The sequence below is a fragment of the Gossypium hirsutum genome, chromosome D12 (genome assembly GCF_007990345.1).
Source record: "Gossypium hirsutum isolate 1008001.06 chromosome D12, Gossypium_hirsutum_v2.1, whole genome shotgun sequence".
NCBI classification, from domain to species: Eukaryota; Viridiplantae; Streptophyta; class Magnoliopsida; order Malvales; family Malvaceae; genus Gossypium; species Gossypium hirsutum.
Genome location: NC_053448.1, coordinates 55171196 through 55196860, shown reverse-complemented (window position 1 = coordinate 55196860; position 25665 = coordinate 55171196). Strand labels below are relative to the sequence as shown.

The 25665-nt window shown below is 31.7% G+C and overlaps 2 protein-coding genes and 1 pseudogene across 4 annotated transcripts; 1 reads left to right on the top strand and 2 right to left on the bottom strand.

The window, feature by feature from the left end:
• LOC107946641 (pectinesterase 1-like) overlaps positions 1 to 15229 on the bottom strand; it is a 63824-nt pseudogene extending 48595 nt beyond the window's left edge.
• Positions 15230 to 18158: 2929 nt separating this feature from the next.
• Positions 18159 to 20155, top strand: LOC107946636 (metacaspase-1). 2 transcript variants are annotated; one of them, XM_016881048.2, is made up of 5 exons: positions 18159 to 18571; positions 19024 to 19354; positions 19446 to 19566; positions 19654 to 19851; positions 19963 to 20155. In XM_016881048.2, the coding sequence occupies exons 1-5, from the start codon at positions 18217 to 18219 to the stop codon at positions 20020 to 20022; spliced, it is 1065 nt and encodes a 354-aa protein (XP_016736537.1). In that variant the 5' UTR covers positions 18159 to 18216; the 3' UTR covers positions 20023 to 20155. The 2 variants fall into 2 exon arrangements, with proteins under 2 accessions (XP_016736537.1, XP_016736536.1); XM_016881047.2 differs by having other exon boundaries at positions 19654 to 20155.
• Positions 20156 to 20353: 198 nt separating this feature from the next.
• LOC107946637 (cell division cycle 20.5, cofactor of APC complex) lies at positions 20354 to 23135 on the bottom strand. 2 transcript variants are annotated; one of them, XM_016881049.2, is made up of 8 exons: positions 22906 to 23135; positions 22662 to 22763; positions 22316 to 22507; positions 21716 to 21985; positions 21511 to 21613; positions 21115 to 21431; positions 20756 to 20917; positions 20354 to 20651 (listed from the first exon to the last, which is right to left on the bottom strand). In XM_016881049.2, exons 1-8 carry the CDS (start codon positions 22993 to 22995, stop codon positions 20502 to 20504), a joined length of 1386 nt encoding a protein of 461 aa, XP_016736538.2. In that variant the 5' UTR covers positions 22996 to 23135; the 3' UTR covers positions 20354 to 20501. The 2 variants fall into 2 exon arrangements, with proteins under 2 accessions (XP_016736538.2, XP_040963166.1); XM_041107232.1 differs by lacking the exon at positions 22662 to 22763 and having other exon boundaries at positions 22906 to 23134.
• Positions 23136 to 25665: the final 2530 nt, after the last annotated feature.

Below are 25665 nucleotides of genomic sequence, written 5' to 3'. Positions count from 1 at the left end.
GGGTTCACATATACAAGTAAAATATGCACAAACTTAAGACATCCTAAACTCGCAAACTCACTTCGCAAGTAAAATACGCAGCGGTGGAAACATGCGAACCTACTTCGCTAGAATTAACTTAACAACTATTCTCTGGAAACATGTGATTTGTCACAATTCGTTGTAACATACTAAACTAGTTTTCATACTTAAGGAGCTTGAATACAAGCAATAGTATTATGTTTTATTTAGTTTTGCTACTTTGGTTTTAATTCAATAAAAAGTGTGATTTGAGCTGATTTTATAACCTTAGGGGCCAAAGGAGGCCTAAGGAAAGACTAACATGTTTGGCAAGTGTGCAGAACAGCATTTGGAGGCTTGAGAACTCAATGCAAAATAAATTGAACACAAAAAATTTAAGATGTAATTCAACAAAATCTAAGCACGGGTAATTAGCTCGCTTCGGTGGTCATAACTAATTCCTATTTCGGGTTTCTACTTAATCAACTAGTCGTTACCCTAGCAAGATCTTTCGATCTTCCACAACTAGATAAAATTGTTGGGCTAATTAGTGATCAACTAAAAAAAGATGCCAAGAAGGTAGTAATGAATCCATGGGCTAATCTAACTAATGGAACTAGGAGTTCTAAACAGTAAAGGTTGGTTATTTCTCTTCTGTCTCATTTATAAATTTATCAATTTTTTCTTGGAATTTTCAAGACTGTGCTAGTGTTATACTTTCACGAATCTTGCGAGAGTATAATTTGGATCATAAGCCAAATATTATAAGCCTTCTTGAGACAAGGGTTAGTGGTGGCAAGGCTAATAGTATTATCACTAAACTGGGGTTCCAAAATTCTCATAGAGTTGAGGCGATTGGGTTTTCAGGTGGTATTTGGATAGGTTGGAAGAAAACGGTGCAATTAGATATTATTTTTTACAACCCTCAGTTTATATTAACTCAGGTTCTCGATGTTAATTTGAATCGGTCTATTCTTATAGCTTTTTGACTGCCTTTGGACGTACCAACGTCCAGAGTAGAAATCTTGCACAAAATATATACAAAGGCAGTATCCGCAAGTATACGGATCAGGTTGTAATATAGTTACAACGGAGTAGATGGGTACTCCGAGGATCGTACCCAAGGGAGGGGAGCACTAAATTAATTCTAACCTAAGCAGAAATATATCTAATTAGTACTTTAAATGAATTATATTACGATGAAATAAAAAGAAGGGTTTCGTGATCTATGCTAATAATAATAATTAAATAAATAAATAAAATAGGAGAAATCAAATAATAAAATATATCAAATCTGGGCATGGGTGATTAGCTCACTTCGGTAATCATAATCAACTGTCGCTTCAGGTTTCCTTGTTCAATCAACTAGTCGATATCCCAATAGGATCTTTTGATCTTCCACTAGAATAATGAGTCGACAAAAACTACTTATCTCTCGACCTCACTGTCCATATCAGTTTAGGATTAAGGTGCTCATAGATAGGCCATACCAAATTTGGGTCAATTCCCACTTTAATGACTTCCTAGGGTTGTCAACCCTAGGGTTTAGGTTCTTCCTTTCCTGAACAGCTGATCTGCTAAGAGAACCTTACAACATAGCTAATTAGTCATACCTCCACTCACTAATTCCCCACAGGAAGATTAGTTCATCATGGATCTCATAAACAATATAAACTTGATAGAAAGAGTTGACATGAATAATAATTCAAGAGTATACAGTTTTAGCAAAAGCATGATTTGTATTATAATTGAGTGCAGAATCCTCAAAGAGTTTGATTATGTTTCACAAATTTGATTTCTTCCACAAAAGAAAATAACAAAAACTAAAATAAACCTAAAGCCTAAGAAAAGAGAAAAAAACTAAAGACTAAATCTAAGAAGAAAATCATACAATATGAAAATCCGTCCATCACATGTGTTAATTGAGCCTATTTATAGACTTTAAAGTGGCTTCATCTTCAAGGTGTCTTCAAGGGTGTATCGCGATATCCTCAAGCTGTATCGCGACATCGAAGGCAGTCTTGAAATTCTTCTATTATACTTCATATGTTGCAACATCTGGTGCTCTGTGTTGCAACACAATTACCTGTATCAAGTTAACATACCTTCTAATGGTCTCTTGCACGCTCATGAAGTATATTAGCTTACCCTTAGGCCTCATTCAGCCCCTAAGGTTAATAAAAGACTCAAGTTACAAAATTTATTGAAATTAACTAAACTTACGAAAACGTAATTAAAACTTAACTAGAATGCTTGTGTTCAAGCTCCTAAAGTGCGAAAACTAGTTTAATCTGCTACACTAAATTACAGCAAATCACTTTTGTTTATGGCAGTCCGGATAGGCAAAAAAGAAAGAATTTATAAGAATGTTTAAAAATTGTTATTCCTTCTAACGATGTTCCTTGGCTTACGATTGGTGACTTTAATGCCATTCTTGATTCTAGTGAAAAAAATAAGGTCGTATGGAAGGTAGGAGATGTCCATTTTTTGGTAGCTTTCTAGAAGAAGTTGATTTGCAAGATTTAGGCTATAGGGATCCTTCATTCACATAGCAGAGAGTGGGCATCTATGAATATCTTGACCGGGCTATAGGAAACAATCTTGGGTAAATAATTTCCTTCATTGTTCAATTACTCATCTTCCTCGGTTAAAATCTGATCACAAGCCTTTACTTATTTCTCTTAGATCAGAGGTTAACTTACCCAAAGGTCGATCTTTCAGATTTTTGGTTGGTTGGGTGGCGTATCTTTCTATCTCAAATTTTGTAAAATATAATTAGTGCTTTATTGGTAACATGGCAGAGTCTCTATTTAGTTTCACCTTTAATATCAAACATTGGAATAAAACAGTGTATAGTCATCTTAGGTTTCAGAAAAAATAGTTGATGCGTAACCTTTATGAGATTCAATGGGCAATGGAAAGAACAGAGTCAGATTATTTAGTTCAGAAAGAAGCTTTGATTCGTGAGGAGCTTGAAATTGTCCTTCATCATTAAGAGCTTCTTTGGAAACAGAAAGCTAGGTGTGACTGGTTGCATCTAGCTAATCGTAATACTAAATTGTATCACTCCCACATAATCTAAAAAAAGAAGAAAAATCAGATTACAGCTTTGAAGAAAGAAAGTGGAGAATGGGTTTATGATATAGAAAAACTTCAGTCAGAGGCAGTTAAGTTCTTCTCGAAGCTTTATGGTGAAAGCCCAAGCCAAAGGATTGATTTACCGGCCAGTAAGCTCCTGATTCTTGATCATAGTGATGTTAAGTTTCTGGGCAAAAAAATTTTGAGAGAAGAGATTAAATCAACTTTGTTTCATATAGCACCCTTAAAAGCATCAGGTTGTGATGGGTTTCATGCATTATTCTTTCAAAATCTTTGGGACATTATTGGTAGAGCTATATATGAGTAGATACAAAAAGTATTTGTTGGACATGCAACTGCTCAGGAATTGAAAAACACATTGATTGTCTTGTTATCGAAGGTGTCTAACTAAGAGAGTTTTGTCTAGTTTAGACCGATAAGCTTGTGCACTGTTCTTTATAAATTGGTAATAAAAATCATAGCCAATCGCTTTATGGTGGTTTTCCCCAAAATTATCGCTCTAGAGCAAGCAGAGTTTATTGCAGGGAGGAACATAACTGATAATATCATTATTACCTAGGAAGTGATTCACTCCAATAAGAGCAAACAGAAAATAGGAGGTGGATGGAGATTAAGATAGATCTGGAAAAAACCTACGATTTAGTTAGTTAGGAGTTTATCGACGCCTCGCTTCAAGCGAAAGGTATTCATTTATTCCTCAGTAAAGTCATTTTGTCTATCATTACTAATTCTCATATGTAGATTTCATGGGATAGAGTACCATTAAAAAAAATTTGGCCAGCAAGAGGGGTTCGACAAGGCTATCCTCTATCGCCATATCTTTTTTTTTTGTATGGCATGTCTTGTGCATAACATTTGTTCCAGTATTAATGTTAGTAATTGGAAGCCAATTCATTTGTTGAGATCTGTCCCAGCGCTTTTGCATTTATTATTTGCAAATGGCTTGTTATTTTTAGTCATACTGATATGAAATAGGCCAAGTTGATAAAGACAATTCATGATAATTTCTGCACTTTTTCGGGGCATCAAATCAATGCACACAAAACTAATGTTTTTCTTTAAAAGGGTTTGATGAAGAGGTCAGAGATAATCTATGTACTGTGTTAGATTTTCGTAAAGTCTATTACCTCGAAAAGTATTTGGAAATTCTTTTATTTCATAAGAGGGTCATGAATAGCTCATTATGGTTTATGGTTGATAAGGTTCGAAACAAGCTTCAGAGTTGGGATGCAAGACAATTGTCCTTAGCTGGTAGAGTTACCCTTTCCCAATTGTTCTTCTTTATATTCTCAATTTTTTTATGCAATCTTTACTTGTTCCACAAAAGCTTTGTGATAAGATTGAAAGGTTGGTGCAACAATTTATTTGGGGCTTATCAATGGGGAGTTAGATGATTTTTTTAATTAATTAGAAGGTGGTTTGTCAACCAAAGGACTGTGGTGGTCTTGGTTTCCGATCATGGAGAGACCAAAACAATTCCTCTATGTTGAAATTGAGATTCAACATTGTGCCCAATCCTAGCTCTTTTTGGGGGGTCCAAGTTCTCAAGTCTAAGTATAGGCTTAAGGAAGGAATCCCCGAAGCCATTTCTAACACAAAGTGTTCCTTCCTTTAAAGATTGCTCTCAAAACTTTGGCCCTTGTTACAAGATAATATTTTCTGGTTGGTGGGCGATGGAAATAATATTCACAGTTTGAAAGAAAACTAGATCCCAAAATATGGTCCTCTGGTTAATCAAATCTCTGCTACTTGATATGGACAATCATCTCAGAGACATGGCTACAAAAGAAGGGGGTGGAACTTGGATCTTTTTCGAGTTTGGCTTTCAGAGGATATTATTAACCGTATTGTAAGTATTCCTCCTCACATCCTTCTATTGGTCGAGATAAAATTGCTTAGGCTAGGTCTCGATATGGGTCGTTCTCTATTAGGAGTGCCTAAGCAATGCTTAAGGAGGGTTCATGGAATTAGAAAGAGGAATACTGGAAATTGGCGTGGAAATACCGAGTCCGCAGAGGATTTGAATATTTATTTGGCTTGTTCTAAAGTAGAAATTACTCACACATGTGGAGTAGGTGAAGCCTAAAATTGGAGAGGATGAGCGTTGTTTAATATGCGAACATACCATGAAGGATGTTCTTCATGTCATTAGAGATTATTCAACAGCTAAATAAGTCTAGTCACAAATTATTCCAGTTGATAAGCAAGTCTATTTCTTCTTCGGAGGTGTGCAAGAATGGCTCTTTTGCAATTTGGGTAATCAACATAATTTTACTTTTAGAGACATCGATTGTTCGTGTTTCTTTGGGATAATTGCTAGACGCATTTGGAAAAACAAAAATATTTTCATCTTTCAATGTTTGTCATCTTTCAAGGTTTAGAGTATTTGTTGAGTATGACTCTTATTTCAGTCAAATTTGAGAAATAATCTTTCTGTTAAACTCTAATTATTTGTTTCAATCAAACTCTGATTAGTTTAGATTATTTTATTATTTGACCTATAGATTTATCTTATAAATAGGCTCTTTTACAACCTTAGCAAATACACCCATTAAAGATTAGAACTCATAACACATTTAGAGAATTTTGTGTTTACGTTTTGAGGGTTCTTTGTTTTTCAGTTTTCGGGGTTTAGTTTTTATCTCCACCTTTTGTACTCTTCATTCTTTTGCCATTATAGTAAAAGTATCTCTGTCTGTGGCTTTTTTATCCTCTTTAGAGGGTTTTTTTCACGTTAAATTTATGTGTTCAATTTCCCAATTTATTCCACTATTTTTTTACTTGTTGCTTAATTAGGTCGATCCCAACAAGTGGTATCAGAGATAGTTCAATTTTCATAGATCAACCCGTTTAAAGATGGCAGCAACAAGATTTGAAATTGAGAAGTTCGATGGTGGGACAAATTTTAATCTGTGACAAGTTTGGATGATGGCAATTTTAGTTCAATCCGGCTTGAAAAAGGTTGTTACTGGGAAAAAGCCTGAGAATCTAAATAAAATAGAATGGGAAGAGCTTGATGAAAAGGCTTTGTCTGCAATCTAGTTGTGCCTTACGAATACGATATTACAGGAGGTATTGATGGAGAAGACCTCATCCGCCTTGTGGAAAAGGTTAGAAACTCTTTATGCGACTAAGTCTCTGGCTAACCGTTTAGTGTTGAAACAACGTCTATTTACGTTTCGCATGAACGAATGTGAGCTTCTTAGAGATCACATCCGTCAATCCATTACTCTTTTAAATAATTTAAAGAACGTTAAGGTTCATATTGACGATGAAGATCAGGCTATGCTATTATTGTACTCTTTACCCCCTTCATACAAGTCTTTTAGAGAGACCCTAATTTATGGTAGAGACAAACTCTTGTTCGAAGATGTGAAGGGTTATTTGTTGAGTAGAGACAAACTTAACAATGAGTTTGGTTTGGATAGCAAGACAGATAGGCAAGCTTCTATTTTGGTAGCATCAAAGAAACAAGACAAAAGGTGTCGCTATCGTAAAAAGTTAGGTCACGTCAAAGCAGATTGTTATAAACTGTAAAATAAAAGAGCTGCTGAGAATAACGAGGAAGATGTAGCTGGTGCTAATTTGGCCAATGAAAATGGTGACGATTTCTTGTTAGTGTCAACGAGCGATAACTCCAAGCTCACGTCCGAGTGGATCCTTGATTCGGGATGTTCTTTCCACATATGTCCCAATAGAGAATGGTTCTCCACATACAGTTCGGTTGAATGTGGAGTTGTTCACATGGGAAACGATTCATCCAGTAAGGTAATTGGTATTGGTACTGTTAAAATTAGTATACACGATGGGACGATTAGGACACTCTCAGATGTCAGGTATGTACTTGATTTCCGAAAGAATCTCATCTCTTTGAGTATTTTAGACTTGAAAGGATGCAAAATCAACATCGAGTCGAGCAAAATTAAAGTATTTCGTAGAGCTCTCGTTTTGTTAAAAGGTAAAAAAACCAGTAGTCTTTATATTCTGAAAGGTTCTACAGTGACCAGTGAAATAAGATGTCCCTTGTCCGTTACAGAGTCGAAGTCAACTCATTTAGAGCGAAGGCAACTTGGTCATAGGAGGGAAAAAGGTATGATTGTTTCGTTGAAGAGAGGTTCTCTTTTGGATGCAGGTTTTGAAAAGTTAGGGCACTGCGTTTGTGAAAATCAAACCTAGGTTAGTTTTAATTTGGCAGTGTCCAAGTCGAAGGCTAGAAGTATTCCAATTTCTAAGCACAGATTCGACTCAATTAATTTCTTGAATAGTTCAAGATAGGCTCGTGGGTGGCTTTGACAAAGATGGCATAGTGGAAACATGAGTCAAGGTGGAGATTTATTGAGTATGACTCATATTTCAGTCAAATTTGAGAAATAATCTTTCAGTTAAACTTGTTTATTTGTTTCAATTAAACTCTAATTAGTCTAGATTATTTTATTATTATTTGACCTATGAATTTAGCCTATAAATAGGCTCTTTTACAACCTTAGAAAATACACTCATTGAAGATCAGAACTCATAACACATTTAGAGAATTTTGTGTTTACGTTTTGAGGGTTCTTTATTTTTGAGTTTTCAGGGTTTAGTTTTTATCTCCATCTTTTGTATTCTTCGTTCTTTTGCCATTATAGTAAAGTATCTTTGCCCATGGTTTTTTATCCTCTTTGGAGGGGGTTTTCCACGTTAAATTTATGTGTTCAATTTCTCAATTTATTTTGCTATTTTTTTATTTGTTACTTAATCGGGTCGATCCCAACAGTATTGATGAAATAATTATATGTTCTTACAATTGGGCTTTACATTGTGTTTCCACTAATAAAGCGAATACTACGACGAGGGCATTTACACAAGCATCATCCTCTTCTACTAGTAATTGGATTCGGTTATATTTCGATAGCCCTGTCAAGGTGGACTCAGGGGAAGCAACTGTTGAGGGAGTGTTGAGGGATCATCATGGCCATTGGATCATTGGATTTAATAGAATATTGGGACAAGGTTCTATTTTCAATGCTGAGTTATGGGGTATCCTAGATGGCTTGACAATTCTCCATAACAAATGTTGGGACAAAGTGTTGATTCGGATAGATAGCATGGAGGTTATTCAGGCCATCCAGGTAGCCTTCTCAAGGACTTCTAATTCTGCACTTATCAGACGAATTCAACAGTTATTATCAAAAATGGATCAATGGGAAATGCCACATATTCCTCGAGAAGAGAATACAAAGGTTGATCGCATTGTTAAATTAGCTTTTAACAAGAATGATGGCATGTAGTTGTTTGCAGTGAATCCACTAAGTTTTAGTATTTTAATCTAAGTATTGTATTGGCTATTCTTTTCATCAAAAAAAAACATAATGGTTTCAAATCCCTTAAAAACTTCAAAACCCAAATGCCGAGAAATATTTTCTCAAATTGCAAGGAAAAACATTTATCCAAAACCTTCCACATAGGAATCCTTTTTTCTATTGTGGTACCATTTAATAGATCAAATGATGTTATGCTCATGATGCGTGCACAACGCAATCTAAGATAAATCAGATGGTGATGGATCGTGAAAATATGTTTCAATAATTAAGATTAATCTCAAGTGATGAATAAGAATAATATTTGAGTAACTCATAAAAATAAATTTTTAAAATTTTAATTAAGGTATAAATAAGACATTAAACTAATTTTATTAGATAAGTAAAAATATAAAGTTTAATGAATCAAATTATGATGTATTGATATCATCTCAAAAATAATTTGGGACGGACTCATCAGTGTAAAAAATATATACAAAAGTTTAATCTAAACTAATTGAAGTAATCTCCGCGTGGGTATTTCAGATAAATGACCTAAAAAAGTTAAAAATTTATGAAAATGACTCTAATCTTAGATTATTTAGAAAAATAACCTAGTTTCTACAGTAAAAGTGGATTCCCCCACCTTAAACGGCGGCACGACCCCAAAATCATTGTATCATCATTACAAAAAATGATAGGAACAAAAAAAAATATTTTTTTCTTAGTGCTGCCACTTTCCAAGGCGACACAAATATAAAATGTGGTATTTTTAATTTATTTTCAGAGTTAAACGAAAAAAAAGTAAAATATATTTTTTAATATTTGTGGTGCCGCCATGTTATTTGGAGGTGCCAAAATAAAATAAAAATTTATTTTTTGGTGCCGCCACATTATTTGGAGGCACCTAAATTGAATAAAATTTATCTTTTGATGCCGCCATATTATTTTAATCACTTATTAATATCTTCTCATTAATTCATTTTTTTAATACATTAATTTTTTCAATTAAATTTTCATATTTTATTCATTTTCAATTTTTTTATTTCTATTATTATTTTTAAATTTTTTATTTAACTCGATTTTATTTTATTATATTCCAATATTTTTTTACATTTTTTAAAGTAAAAAAATAATTCTAAAAGACAAACATATTTTTATTTATATATCAAATTATGGGACAATAAATTTATTTTTCTCATCATTAAAATACTTTTTCCTTCCACTAATTGTATTTTATATACATAATTAACAGATTAAATATTTCTTAACACAATAACATTTCAAATATTACAATAATAATAAATTTTCGATTGAAATCATCACATTATAGAGTTGATAATCTAGTAAAATAAATATTTTGCTCAATTCTATCAACTTCTATTTGAATCAGGTCGATCAGGAACCCCACGATTCGTCTTTGGTTGCTCTTGGGGTACGGCATTTCGCCGACATTTCTCCCGCCTGAGAGCACTTTTCACGTCGACGCTTCTCTCTTCACAGCACAACCAATTTGCGGTCGTGACTGTGTAACCACTGCCGACAAAAACTCTTGACCACGTAACTACTACCAACTAAAAGCTCATCTCCCTTAGTGTTAAATGGGGTATTTCAATAGGGGATGAACTATTAACCGTGTAACCACTATCAACAAAAGCTCTTAACTGCATAACTACTACCCTAAAAACGACTTATTTTTCGTGTTTTTATATATAACGGTCATGACGAAATAATTTTTCCATTAAAGAACATCATAATAACAATATCTCTCATTTTTTTTCAATATAACACATTTTTTTTCTTTCAACATAACAAAAAAAAAATTAAGACGTCTACATGTGCTAAGTTGAGGCTGGAGTATATATGGTTGGTGGTGCCGCCACATTTATAGTAGGCAGCATGAGAAAATAATTTTAAATTATTTTGGATACAACATATGAAGTAGCGGCACCAATAAATTACAAAAAAAAATTATTCAATTTGGGTGCTTTCAAATAATGTTGCGGCACCAAAAAATAATTTTTTATTTCATTTTAGTGCCTCGGAATAACTTGGCGGCACCAAGAAAAAATAATTTTGGGGTGGTGCCGCCATTTAAGGTGGGAAACCCACTTTTACGGTAGAAACTAAGTTATTTTTTTAAATAATCTAGTATTAAGGTCATTTTCATAAATTTTTAATATTAAGGTCATTTTCATAAATTTTTAAATTTTTTACTTATTATTATTATTTATTCTCATTGCGTTTGTCATGGTCCAACTCATTCCATTGTTTCCGGCGCACAAAATTTGACCCTCTTTCTTTGGCAAATAAAGGAAGAAAATGGACTCTCTTCACATTGCCTAAAATTTTTCATTACTTAAAAGAAAAAAAAAGAATCATATGCAAAACGTGCTGACTTACTCAAAGGAACTTCAAAGAAATTTACATTAGTCAAATACCATTTACTTAAATATGCTAATATTTCCTCTTCACCATATTTAAATTTTTTTTATTAAATTAATATCATCAATCAATTCTCAAAGAAAATATTAAAAACTTTCACAAAAAAAATTAGAAGCTAAATTTTAAAATAATTAATAAATATTGTTATCAGTTACTTTTTTTTATACTTTTATATAAATCTATAAAAAAGAATAAATATAAAAAATACATAAATAGTAATATTTGAATCTAAGGCATCAAGGTTTTCACTTTACAATTCCAATCAAATTTTATTGTTATTTTACATAAAATTTATCTTTTTCTCCCAAACTGTAAGTGTATCATAACTTAATATTAACACCAACTCAATTCAAGAAATAACTTAAAAATCAATTTATAAATATTATTATAATGGTGTTTTGTCTTTTATTATTTTTATAAGAAATATTTAAAGAAAACAACTAAAACACAAGACTCTAGGGATCAAACACGATTTCTAACTACCTAATCATTTCACCGTGATTCAATTGTTGAATAAGACTTTTATATTTTTATTATATAACGTTTTCTCTTTGGTAGAAGCATTTTTGGTTTATTTCAATTTTGATACCCTTATAAAAATTTAAAGTAATTTAATTTTTATTGATTTTGAAAATAAGTAACAAAAGATAATTAATAATGATATTAATGATTTTTATCAATTATTCATAATTTTGATTAGTATAAAAACAAATTTAGCCCTCAATATGTACATATTTAGCAATTTGATCTTAATTCTAAAAAATTCAACAAATGTAGCCTCATCATTTACAATTTATACAAATATTACAAGCTAAATTTGTTAAACCAATATCAAATTGATAGAATGTGTAAATATTGAGGGTTAAAGTTGTTATTATACCAATAAAAATTATATACAGTTGACGAAAGAGATAAATATCGTGATTAACTGTACTTGTCTACTCACTTTCAAAATTGACAATGATATGAAATAATCTAATATATTATAATCAATTAATTATAATGTTATCCTTCAATAATGAAGACTATCACTAAATAAAATTATTTATTTTTACTTTTAAGTTTTATCCTAAAAAAGTTATTAGTTACCTCATTAATGAAGTGTTCAGTTGTGGTTAACTAACAACATATAAAAGAAAATTATTGTATTAAATACTGATAATAGTCTAAAATAAAAGAAAATTATAAATATTATAATTTTAATTATAAATATGTTAACCGCCAATTATTAAAATTGTATTATTACCAACAAGTGTTAAGTGCAATGGTAAGATATAGTACAATATCAAAAAGAAAATGTAATTTCAAATCTTGGAAACAATATTGTTGAGATGGGTAGCATGAACTTCAAACATATGGACCATAAAATAAATATGAAAGATACCCAAAAAAAAAATAGGGTTTTATCCTTTAAAGGTTGAGGCATTCGAACCTTGAGTGCCTAACTTCGAGCCTTACTTTGCACATTTACGCATGTGTGGGTTCTTAGTACAAATTTTATTTTGGTTTAAGTTCATCAACAATGAGCATTGTCCAAACTTTTTCAAGTTTAGATGCAAATATATTTCGATTATCATTCTGTTCATTTATGCATGTTATAGTTTAATTCTAATTGTTGTTATATAAATGTATTGATTGTAATCATAATTCTGATTATGCATTGTATTTTTTTATCATTCATATATGTTTTACGGTCTATGTTTGAGGTTAATGTCTACCCTTCTCAATAAGGGTGAGCATTCGATCGAATCAAGTCGAACTGAGTGAAAATTTTTGAGCTAATCGAGTTGATGAGCCCTATTTTATCATCCTAATTAACTTGATTTGATTTTTTTCGAATCAAGTTGAGTGAAATGAAATTTAAGTCGGGTCAAATCGAATCGAGTGAAATTGTTTAAGTTAAATTTAAAATTTAAAATTTAAAATTTAAAATGTCAAATTAAAATCCTGTTACGGTATAACTAATTTCATGTTAGAGCACTTAAATTTGAAATCATATATTTGAATAGAGATGAGCGTTTGATCGAATTGAGTCGAATCAAGTGAAAATTTTCGAGCTAATCGAGTTGATGAATCATATTTTATCATCTTAACTCGATTTAAAAATTTTTGATTCAAGTGAAGTGAAATAAAATTTGGGTCAAGTCGAATCTAGTGAAAGAATTTTATGTTAAATTGAAATTTTAAACATACTAAATTAAAATATTGTTATAGTATAACTAATTTCATATTAAAGCACATAAATTTGAAGCCATATATATTTGAAAAAAAGTTCAAAACAAAATAATTTAAAAAATAAAATACTTTAATATGATAAGAACGTCCCAAAATTATTATTTTAGAAAAAAATTAAATTTTTAACTTGCTTTATATATACTTTAGAATTTTTTAAAATTTTTATAATTTGTTAAAAATATAAGTTTTGAATTTTTATAAATATTTTTAATTTTAAAAATTAGTTTAGATTTCTTTACAATTTTTGTTGAAAGTGCTTCTAAGAAAACTGAAGGACTAACATACAGTGATTAAATTAATAGTTAGGAGGAGGAAGCAGCCATTTGGTAGCTTCAATGAAGTCAAGAACCAGGAATGGTAGGACTTCCGCACCTGATAGCTGCTTCACGAATGGCTCTCGGTTATTGGGATTTGCACGTGGCCCCTTGCACTTGGATTCTCCATAGTAAACAGTTATGCATCATTCTAGAGGTGCTCATGGGACCTGAAATATAGACGGTTTGAGTAAAAATATAGGCCCGAAATATAGGCTTGAACAAAAAAATGAGGCCTGTTTAAAAAAAGGGCCGGGCCTCGGGTACAACTTTTTTTGTCCGGGCCCGGCCCGGCACGGCCTGATATAATAAATATATTTATTTTTAAATTTTTTTAATTTTAAAAATACTTTTTTAAATTTTTTTAATTTTAAAATATTTTTAAAATAATTTTTAAAAATTTTAAAATTTTTAGAATAAATTTTTGGTATTTTATTAAAAAATGGGCCGATCCAGGCAGGGCCCGGGCTTATGATTTTTTCCCGGGCCGGGCCTGGGCAAAATTTTAGGCCCATATTTTGGGCCAGGCCAAACCCGGGATGAAATTTTTTATGGGCCCGACCCGAACCCGGCCCGGCCCGGCCCATGAGCACCTCTACATCATTCTCACCTTAATAAGATTTCGTTTCTTACAAGGATTAATATATATAGAAAAAGTAATTTATCTTACTCGGCTCTTTCAGGAACCCTATTATGAGACCATCCAGCAGTATTGACAACGTTGCTCATGTAAATGCATAAACAACTCTTGGATTGCTCCTTGAAGCCCTCCCCAAAAATGAATTGTTGGTTGTTCTGATAATGCTGCCATGCACGAACGAATAACCCTTGTCCTCCGATGAACTTTCTCTCGCTTGTGTTGTTGTCACTGTAAATCCTTCACCTTCTCGCTTCTCCACAAATATGTTCGTGTTCTATATCCAACTTTTCCAATCAATATATACATTTAATATAACATGTGTTGTTGTTAAATTTATTTTGTTCAAGAAGAATAGTACCAGATACAAAGATTTCCCACTTCCGAAAATAAAATCAACCGTGCCTAAAACATAGTAGTCCTTGAAGAAATGGTTACCCTTGTCATCTCACGTTTCCTGGAAACCGTAGATATTGTAGTTATAGATAGGCGACCTATCGCCAGACACTCTCAAGGCAACCACTTGTCCTCCTATCGTCTTCCCGCCTTCTGGCTTTGAAGCTAAGTTCTATAAAAACAATCCCAATTCATTACGATTCAAACTTACCCATGCAATGCATTCAGTTCAACCAATTATGTCTACATTAACATACCACTATATTGAGATTAGCTGCCACAAAGTAATTAGACTCAGCAATTAGAGTGGCGCTGTTAACGGTTCCATACTCCTTGGCGGTGCCGCCGAATGTCAAATTGGGCATGTTTTTTGGATTTCCCAACAATGTAATGAATGGCTTCCCTCGTTCAATTTTGATTTTCTCTTTGTAAACCCCAGGTCCGATGGATATAATCACACGCTTGGTATTCCCTAATGCAACACTCTCGATGGCTTTCTTTACGCTATTGAATTCTCCACCACCACCTTGCCTCACCTTTATGACTTTAGGATTACTCTCAGCCTGAATCAACTCTGGGTCTAAGCTGTTACCCCTTTCTTTCACAGGCTTGATAATGCCTTCAAACCAAGCATTTACTTGCCGTTTATCTGCCGGTATTTGTTGGGATACAATTACCGGAGCAATCAAGAGAATACTTATGCAGATTACTGCATAAACTTCACTGTTTTCCATTCTTTTTCTTCCCCCTCTTTTTTTGGGTAATATGTTTTTTTGGGTAATATTTTTTATTTTTTATTTTTATTTTATGGTGTGTTTGCTTTTTGAGTGACTCCAATTTATAAGATAAATTGGTGACGAAAATGTCTGGGAACGTAAGCTTTTGGAGGATTCCTCGCATTGCCACTCATTAATAAATTATTTGTTAGGTTTATATAAATAAAGAAAAAGTTTATCACTAGATGGAATTTGGAATTCAAGTTTCAAATGATTTTTTCTTTCAATTCATGAGATGTGGGAAAAATCTGGTCCACGCACGAGTTTAGGTCTCTTACTCTCAGTATTTTAATTATGTTTTATTATACAGTTAATTAAGTTAGTGTCACGAGTTAATTTAACATCAATTCAATTATGAAATTATCAAAATATTTTTATCTTAAAGGATAATTAATATTATTATAAAAATATTTTTATCCTTTAATATTTATATATAAGATTTCAAATAAAACAACTAAAAAACATTATTTAAGAATCAAACACAAGGTCAACTAATTTAAATAGAAATTTCTTACTACTCCAACACTAATCATTTATTGAAATAATTTTATTAATACAAAAATACTTTCATTCATCCACATTGTGAATGTGATAAAATATAATATTGATAATATCATGCACACAAAATGACACCTTTTGATCATCAATTAATTATTGTATTGCAGAATTTTTTTTATGAAATTATTGATGTTAAAAAATTGAACCATACACAACTCTTAGTATTAAAAACAAAAATGCACCACATATAATTTATATTATTATGTAAGAGTTTAAATGGGTTGATAGTACTTATCTATTTGGTTCCAACTCATATATACGCTAAAACACAACTAGAGACAAAACTAAAAGATAAAAGCTAAAACAAAAACTAAATCCACCATTACTTTCATAGAAAACATGGTAGACAAGAACCAATACAACGTTCAAAGAAAGCAAAATAGAATGAAACTATAACCACCATAGTTTTTAGAAAAAATAGAGTACACTATAACTAAAAAAACTAATATCTAAAAGAAAAATCTAAAGAAATTTGTTGAAAAGGTCGTGGTCGGAAAAGACTAAGAGGTAGTTTGGTATTACTTTTAAGAAATACTTTTGAGATAAAAAATATTTTTAGGACAAATAAATAAACTGTTTTTTTTTTAAGAAAAAGTGCTTCTCCCAAATTAAAAATTAACCTAAAAAAATTTTTAAAAGTATTTCTAAATTAACCCTAAGTTCTGATTGAAAGAAAGTTGAGTGGCTAGATTTTTTAAATTGAGAGTAAAATAGTACTAGAAAGCATTGATTATATAAAAAAAATCCTCTATTGAACATATCATCTATCTATATATATTATTATTTAAATTTTTGATTAAATTTTTGTGATAGATCAATTGAATACCAACTTGATTTTAAAATTATGAAAATATATTTTTATAATTAAAATAAGATATAGTAGTTTAATTTTTTTTATTTTAAAAAACCAATAAAAATTTTCTTGTAATTGGATTTAAACTCTTGTTATTAACATCAATAAAATATTAATTTTATCACTAAACCAAAACTTTATTTTAATATAATATTTATATTTTAATTTTATTTTATATTATTATTTAAATCCTTAATTGAGTTGGTGCCATGAGTCAATCGAGAACCAACTCAAGTTTAGAAAATTATAAAAATGTCCTTTCGTAATTAAAATAAGGTAGATATATTATTCGAGAGTATTTAATCATTTTATTTTTTATTTAAAAACCCAATAAAATTTGTATGTAATTAGATTTGAACACATGCAAATCACATAAATAAAACATTAATTTTACCACTAAACCAAAGCTTTACTTAAATATAATATTCACATTCTAATTTTATTATACATACTGTATTACTTTTGTCAATTCTATATATTAAAAATTTCTATTTTAATATTGTACATATTACATGTGTTATTATTAATTAATTTCAAACCATATGTTTCATTATTTATTGTATGTTGATTTTAAACAAATCCATGTGTTCTAAATATGTAATTCTTACACGCATATGCACGTGATAGAAATTTTAGTTTATATTAAATGTTTTACTGCGTTGGTGTTACGGGTCAATCAGCAGGGGTAAAGTTAGGAAATTTTTTTAGGGGGGCCAAAATTAAATTGTAATTTTTTACGATAGTAAAAATGTAATTTCACTATTTTAATAGCCTATATCTTTATAATATTTAAATAGGTAAATCAATTTTTTATCATTTTAAGGGGGGCCAAAGTATAATTTTACCTTTATTAATTTAAAATTTTAAAAAATTTAGAGGATCTAAATGAAAATTTTTCTCATTTTAGGAGGGCCGGGGCCCTACTAGCCCCCTAACTACACCCCTGTCAATAAGACACCAATCAGTTGTGAAATTATTAAAATAACCCCTTATATACAAATTAAGTTATATTTTATAAGTGTGTTTTTGTCTTTTTTTTCTATATAATAAAGATATTTAAACAAAAAGACACTGTGTGCCATAAATCTAGTATCATAGGTTAAAATATATTTAGAATTTGATCCCTACTTTTATTTCAAGGAATTCAATTCCTTTACTTTTTGAATTTAAAATTGTTAAATTCAAGTTCAATACTGTATCATTTGTCTGTTAAATGATTATCAAGTAAATTCTTTTTATCTCAAAAAATATATTTTTTTTTGAATAATCTGACTGGAATTATTTCATAAGAAAATGGAAAACATAAAAAAAATTGGGGTGAGGCCATTACAAGAAAAAAGCAGACGGAAAACAAAAGAGAAACTAAATTGAGATAAATTAAATTTGGAAAGATTTTAATCGGTATTATATTATTTGTTTAATATATTTCATATTTTATTATTTTCATTTCGGTTTCAAGGAACATAAGGTGTAGACCCCAAGTCAAAGTCGTGTGATAGTTGAGCTTCCGCCCCACCTTCCTTTCCACTCAATTTTTTCACTTTATATTCTTTCAATCATCAATTTACTTATTACTAAACAACACCATATTCCAAGCCTCTCCCTTTCAACATCATCAACACCCATGTTAATGCAGGTCAACTGTTCTAATTGCCACGCGCCACTGCACCTCCCGCCGGCTGCAAACTCCATATGCTGCGTCCTCTGCCAAGCTATCACCCTCATAGCTGACCCTCGCTCCCTACCCCTACCTCTTCCCTCTTCCTCCCACCAACAACAACCTCTTCCATCTCCTTACAACCACGCGCCGCCCGGTCCCCCACCGCAGGCTCATGGCCGCAAGCGCGCTGTTATTTGCGGCGTGTCTTACAAAAACACCCAGTATGAACTTAATGGTTGTATTAACGATGCCAACTGCATGAAGTTCTTGTTGGTGAATCGCTTCATGTTTCCCGAGTCCTCCATTATTATGCTTACGGGTAACCTTTGTTTTTCTTCTCCTTCTTTTAGTTATTTATTCATTCCAATTGCTTAATTCAATTGGAATATACACACACACAAAATTTAATGACTGTGCCATAACTTAAAATTCTTGATTAATTTAGAATGTCAAGAAAGGAAGGCGTTTCAACTTGTGTATATCATTATATCCCATTTGTATAATTTTTGTTCTCAAGTATTGGACTTGAAAATGGTACTAGTTGACATTAGTATATAGTTTCTGATAAACTTCTCGAATCATTCTGTGGGTCAATTTGGATAAAAGGAAAAAAAATCATGTCTCGCATTCATGTTGGATATCAACTTCATAGATAACACTTCTGCAGAATATTTGACAATTTTTTTTTAAAGAAGCAAAAAGAATGGTTTCAATTTTTGTTTAAATATTGGTAATAATCGAGACTTCTTGTGATCTGAATATCATTTGCAGAAGAAGAAACTGATCCTTACAAGCGTCCAACGAAACGCAACATAAGAATGGCATTGCGTTGGCTTGTCCAAGGTTGTCAGCCTGGAGATTCCTTAGTGTTCCACTACTCTGGTCATGGCTCGCAGCAAAAGGACGACAATGGAGATGAGGTGGACGGATACGACGAGACCCTTTGTCCATTGGACTTCGAGTCTCAGGGAACGATCATAGATGATGAAATCAATGCAACCATCGTCAGGCCTCTACCTTGCGGTGTTAAGCTTCACGCAATCATTGACGCTTGCCATAGTGGCACCGTATTAGATTTACCATACCTCTGTAAAATGGACAGGTTAGTCAAATGTTTCCGTATGTCACATTTTCCTGGCGATACTAATTTCGTAACGCATAACTGTATATTGTTCCATTGGGATATAATATAGGAAGGGGAGATACGTCTGGGAGGATCACCGTCCTCGGAGCGGAATGTGGAAAGGAACAAATGGTGGGGAAGTCATTTCCTTCAGTGGCTGTGCCGATGATCAAACCTCCGCAGACACTTCAGTAATGTCATAATCATACTCCGGTACTTCAAGCTTGATCATCCAGTCCAGAGTTCTAAAATGTTCAGTTTATGCTATGTGAAAACAGGCCTTATCTAAGATTACTTCCACCGGTGCAATGACTTACTCCTTCATCCAAGCTATTGAATATGGGCATGCGACCACTTACGGTAACATGCTAAACGCAATGCGTTCCAACATTCGTCATGTGGATGAGGGCGGATTTGTTACCTCTCTTCTCACAATGCTCTTAACAGGCGGCAGCCTCGGTGGCAGATCAAGACAGGTATCATCAAACATGTTGAATGCATACATTTTATTTACTTCGTATATGCTTGTAAGCCAAGGCAAGATTAGTATCAGATCTCTCATGCTGTACTAATGTACTTTGTTGCAGGAGCCACAGTTAACAGCCACCGAGCCATTTGATGTGTATAATAAACCTTTTTCCTTGTAATTGGTAAACATGTGCGCGGCATGCTTTTCATTCTTTTGACGAAGCCTAAGCCCGAGCTTTGTACAGTTTTTGAGGGACAAAAAGAAAAAGGAAATAAATTCATCTTCTATTTATCATAAATAATTTTATTATTTAGGCGAATGTTGATGCGACTGACACTGACATGAATGTGTTGGACACGGTTATTGGACATAAATCTTTTAAAGAAAATAAAGAGCACGGTTAATTTTAAATAATTTTATTATTTAGGTTTATTAACTCGGAACTTTTGTGCACAATGGATAAAATGGGCAAATTATGTATTCTTTTCATTAATTTTTGCTTATGCTACTTGCATGAACTAATTTCCTTAATAATATCAGTAGTAAAGGTATACAGTGAGAGGAAAAAAGAAAAAGAAACTAGCTCTGAATATCTAAGAACAACCAAAATAAATTAAAAGGATGGTAGCATGTTTCGAATTATTGCACCCCATGCTATTACCTTAATAGGGATGTTCTAAAAGACAAAAGACCTTGAAGATCTGAAACCATTGAGTTCCCAGCACCAGCAGTAGGGGGTCCAAAAACGTCCCAAAATCGAAGGGTCTCATCTGCCCCAGCAGATATCACAGTTATTCCATCAGGGCTCTACAACAAACAAACATGGAAAACATAAAACTTTCATGTTGTTTTGCAAATGATTTTTTTTTCCTACTAGCTTCTCAACTTATAAAAGTCTGAATAGTTAAAACCTGGCATAGGTTGATAATTCTGGATTTGTGATTCCCTAACTCCCCCACTTTGGTCATTGAAGGGTACCTCCATAGGCACAGTTTGTTCTGATTCTCCCTTATGCTGTAACCATGGCCACTCAATATCTCCTTGTGATGTCTGTTCCACTCCAGGCCACAAATCTGCCCCATTTGAAGCAAATGGTTAATGCTTTCCCAGAAAAGCATTGCTGCAGTTTCAATCCTAAAACCAAGCATATCAATTCTTTTTAATGATGAAAAGTTGGTAGCTATGTTACTTAGGGTCCGGTGTGAGCGTTGGATACAGAAGTGCGTTTGGCACGAGTATGTTAAAAGAGTAACAATGAGTTGTAATTTACCTGTGCTTTGGTTTCTATGTTGTTAATGCAAATTCCTTTTTCTGTATTCCATATCTTAATACAACCATCACTCAAGCCTCCCCCAGAGGCAAGAACATTGTTCTGGTAAGGGCACCAAGCAAGGGCCTTGACTGCAGCACAATGATCACTGAGTCGATGTAGAAATTTGGATGAACTCATTTTTGAAGCTTCCCATATATATAACAGATTTTCATTGCCTCCACTTGCCAATCTATTGCCTTCAGTTGACCATTTCAAGCCACACACTTCATCAGCATGTCTTTTTATGCAGGAAGCCAAGCTGTTTGCTGCTCTAACTGCAAATCAGAACGTGTATGAGAGAGATTTCCCGGAAATGTTAAGATAGTTCAGTGAAAGAATATGGTATTCGAATACCATCATGATTGATAATGGATTTGTCACGGCTTCCTGATGTTAAAATGTGACCATTCCATGCTGTGGATGCTATCCTTCCACTATGACCTTGAAGGCTTCTGATCTGTAATGTTAGCATATCATTACTTCATACTTCTAAGCAACCTTCAAAGAGCCTGGAAACAATGAATCAATCTCGTCAACAGAGGGAGAACAAAAGACATACAAGTTTGGAAGACTCAACATCCCAGAGCTGAAGATTGGAGCACATATATCCAACAGCTAAAGTACTGGCATCCTCGGACCAGGTTACACTCGTAGGCCAATCGTTCCCACCACGAACCTGCAACAACTTGTGTACTGCCTGGTCCTCTGAGTTCCATAAGTAGAGTTCGGGACCCAAAGCAACAGCAAGAATGTTGTTTATACCCCAACTCATGATGTTCGAATAGTAGTCATTTCTGAGCCTTGGTGCATCCAAAACCCTCTTTTCTCCCTGCACCCACGTCCCACAATTAACATATAGGAGGCCATAGATTTCATTTAAGAAAACATGAAGCTAATTGTTCAAAACTACTATCTGTCAGTTATAATTGCTCTTAAGGACCGAGTGCATGGGCGGTATTGTTCATTTTGGGTACTCGTACCATAAACCTCTCAAGGATTTGTGAAGAACTAAGTAGCTCAGTGGATACTTTTTGCCAAAGAAGAATATCTTTGATGGTGTGTAAATTGTAAGCTCACAACCAAAATCCCATTGAGACAAGAATGGATAATACAACAAGAGGGAGGAAAAATGGGAAGTATGTGGCATTGAATTAAACACCTTGGGGATGCATCGGTATGGAGTTTGTTTGCAATCTTTTTCAAATATGGCTGCAACTTCTTGTCTCAACTCATCAACAAAACGAATGGATTTTCGACTGGATTTTGGGCTTCCCCTGAAAACCATTATCTTAAATGGTCTCCCTTGAGAATCTAAAGATAGATTCTCTATCAGTTTTTGACGATATGCTTGCTGCCCGAGCAATCAAGATAAACAAAATTAGAAATCAACTGTCAGTTTCCATCTGAAGAAAACAAAATTCAAGATATATTGAAACTGATTGATAGATTATATCCATAAAATTTCAGAAATTCAAGACAAATAATGGAGAAGAAGACAGAGGAACATTGAAATTTGAACTAGTGTTGAACTGCGGGGTCTTGCTGGTCAACAAAGTGTGGGCTTTATCAAGATCCATCAAACATCTGTTGGGTAAGAAGCGATCCCCCTTTTTGCATTTCATAAACCCAGTAAGGAAAAACAAATGAAATCAAGAAAGAAGCAAATAACTAATACTTACAACAGATGGAATGAAGAAGAATGCAGAAACAGGGTGTTTCTTGATTGAAGAAGAAAAAGATGAATGGTACCGGAAAACTGTAATGGGTGGGACAGTCGTGGAGTCGTCTTGGAGAGTACCAATCCGATTCAGGGAGTCTCCACGTTGCGCTTTCATCCATTATTGGAAGTCAAGGTTCCAAATTACTTTCTTTGTGCATAAAACTAACAAACTAAAGGGTAGGGTAGTGAGGCTTTCATTTCTCTTTATCGCGCGCCAAAATGGCCAACCGTTGTTTTCGTTCAAAGAGTCGGGTCGGGTCGACATATAATCACCCGTATTCTTCGTCAATTCCTTTTAAAACTAATCGCATCCCTTAGGTAGTTTAAATTATCCTAACTGAATTATTATTAATTAAATTATTCGAAATGTAAAAATTACCTAATTTTGATTAATATAAAAAAAATAGTTTGAAAAATACATTGCTAATATAAAAAATATATTATATATAATATATATTACTTATTTTGGTTAATTACCTGATTTCGAATTGAATTAATTGATAACCAAAATTTCAAAAATTATTAATTGATTTTCGGTCAAACTAAATTTAATCACTAACCGATTAACCGAATTAGATCAATTCGGTCGGTTAATTCGATTTTAACTAAACTATGAACATCCTAACATATCTTACATAGATGGACGATAAATAGAAGAGAAAAATGTGTTTAAAATATATATTTTTTAATTTTGGATTAGAATTTAAATGTTTAGTTCTTATTTTAAATATGATGTTATAAAATAAAGAAAATATGTAATATTCAGATTCGTTATTATTATAATATTTTAATAAAAATTGAAAAAATAATTTTTTAACTTATTATTAATATTTCGTATATAAAATATAAATTTGAAATATTTTTAAGTAATTTATATAAATTTGTATTATTTAATTTAAATATATAAATTATATTTTAGATATTAAAATATAACCTTTACAAACCGTTAATTTATAAGTATATGCTGAAAAATAATAAAAATTGAGAAATTATGTTGTTGTTTTTTAAATTTACCAATCTATGTTGTTTTTTACGCGAGAAAGGAAAACACGTCCTATAGGGTGTGCTTTCAGTCACGTCAGCTGAAAAGGCATCCTATAAGACTCATTTTCACTAAAAATTAACAAATTAATTTTTTTTGGTTATATGGTTAAATATTAGTGTTTTTGTCCTTGAGTCTTGGGTTCAATTATTCTCCATTATTTTTATTTTATGTTGTTTTAAGTTTTTTATATTTTTTATATTTTTAATTAATACTTTTGACACATTAGTTATTTTGGTTAGATGGTTAGATAATTGTGATTTCATCATTGAGTGTTAGTTTGATTCCTCTTATCAACATTTTAATATGTATTTTTTATTTCAAGTTTTTTATTTTTATTTTTAATTAATGTTTATAATTAATAAATATTTTTTAATTCATCTTTTTTATTTATAAAATTAAATAATTATTGCAAATATCATTATTTTTAGTAAATATAATTTTTATATATGTGATATTTATCTTTCAATCTATATCATGAGTGTAGTAAATTGACATATTATATATATATAAGGTGTTATGGCGAATACTATAAGTGAGAAAGGATTGTATGAAACTGTGATTTCACATCATTCCTATCCATTTCCTAGGAGAATGACAAATTAATTTTTTCTCCTGATTTTTATCATTTTTAGTTGGATTTGAATTTTTTCAGAAGGAAAAAGTTAAATATCATAGGAAAAATCTGATTTGTCATTCTTCTATTAAAAAGAGATAGGAATGACGTGGAATCATAGTTTCGTACCATCTCTTTTCTACCGTAAGTAAGAAGAGATTCTGAGGGAAAATAGTGAGCCTTGAGGATTGTAACAATCAGCTCTAATGGGTTTCTTTAGGATATGGCGATATGCCAAACCTGTTTGGCCAATAAAGTAGTATTAAAATAATGAAAGTTTAATGATAAAGCATAATTAACAAAGAACTTAAATTTGAAATGATAGCCCAGGTTATTGGATTTTAGGATAAATAAAAATTGTAAATCTATAAATTAACTATGGATAAAAAGAATGTCTTTTCTTTTTTCCATATTATAGCAAAATAATTTTATTCAGTTTTGGTCTCTTACATTTGAGATTTAATTTTGTATTTTGATTTTTAATATAATTTAGTTCTTATATTTTTATAATGTTATTAGTTAGTCCAAATATTAATTATTTAGATTAAAATATTAAAGTGATTTTTTTATAAAAGATACTATTATAACAAAAAAATTTATATTTTTAATATTATGAGTTGAAATAAATGTTTGAAAAAAATTCACGTCAATTACTGAAATTATTAATGGCGTTAATGATTTGGACTAACTAATAAGGTTATAATAATAAAAGGAGAAAATTAGATAAAATAAGAATGTACAAATTAAATCATAAATTTAAGCATAATAGAGTGATTAGTATACTATAATATGACTCAAGACAATATGAACTTAACACAATCATTCTTTATATATATATAGGCATTAAATGTATAATAAAAATTTTAATGTTCAAATTTGTTTAAATTTTTTTAAAAATTTATATATATAACATATTTGAATTATAAGATTTGTTATTTTGTATTAATTCATAGGAATATGAGGTAAGAATATTTATTATTTAAATTTACTTTGATTTTAATATAAATATTTTGGATATTAGAATTTGCTACTCAGGATAATAAAGATTTCGAATATTCAATTTCTAAAATTTTATTTTTATAAAATAATTTAATAATATCAATATATTCAAAAGTTTATTTAATTCATTTT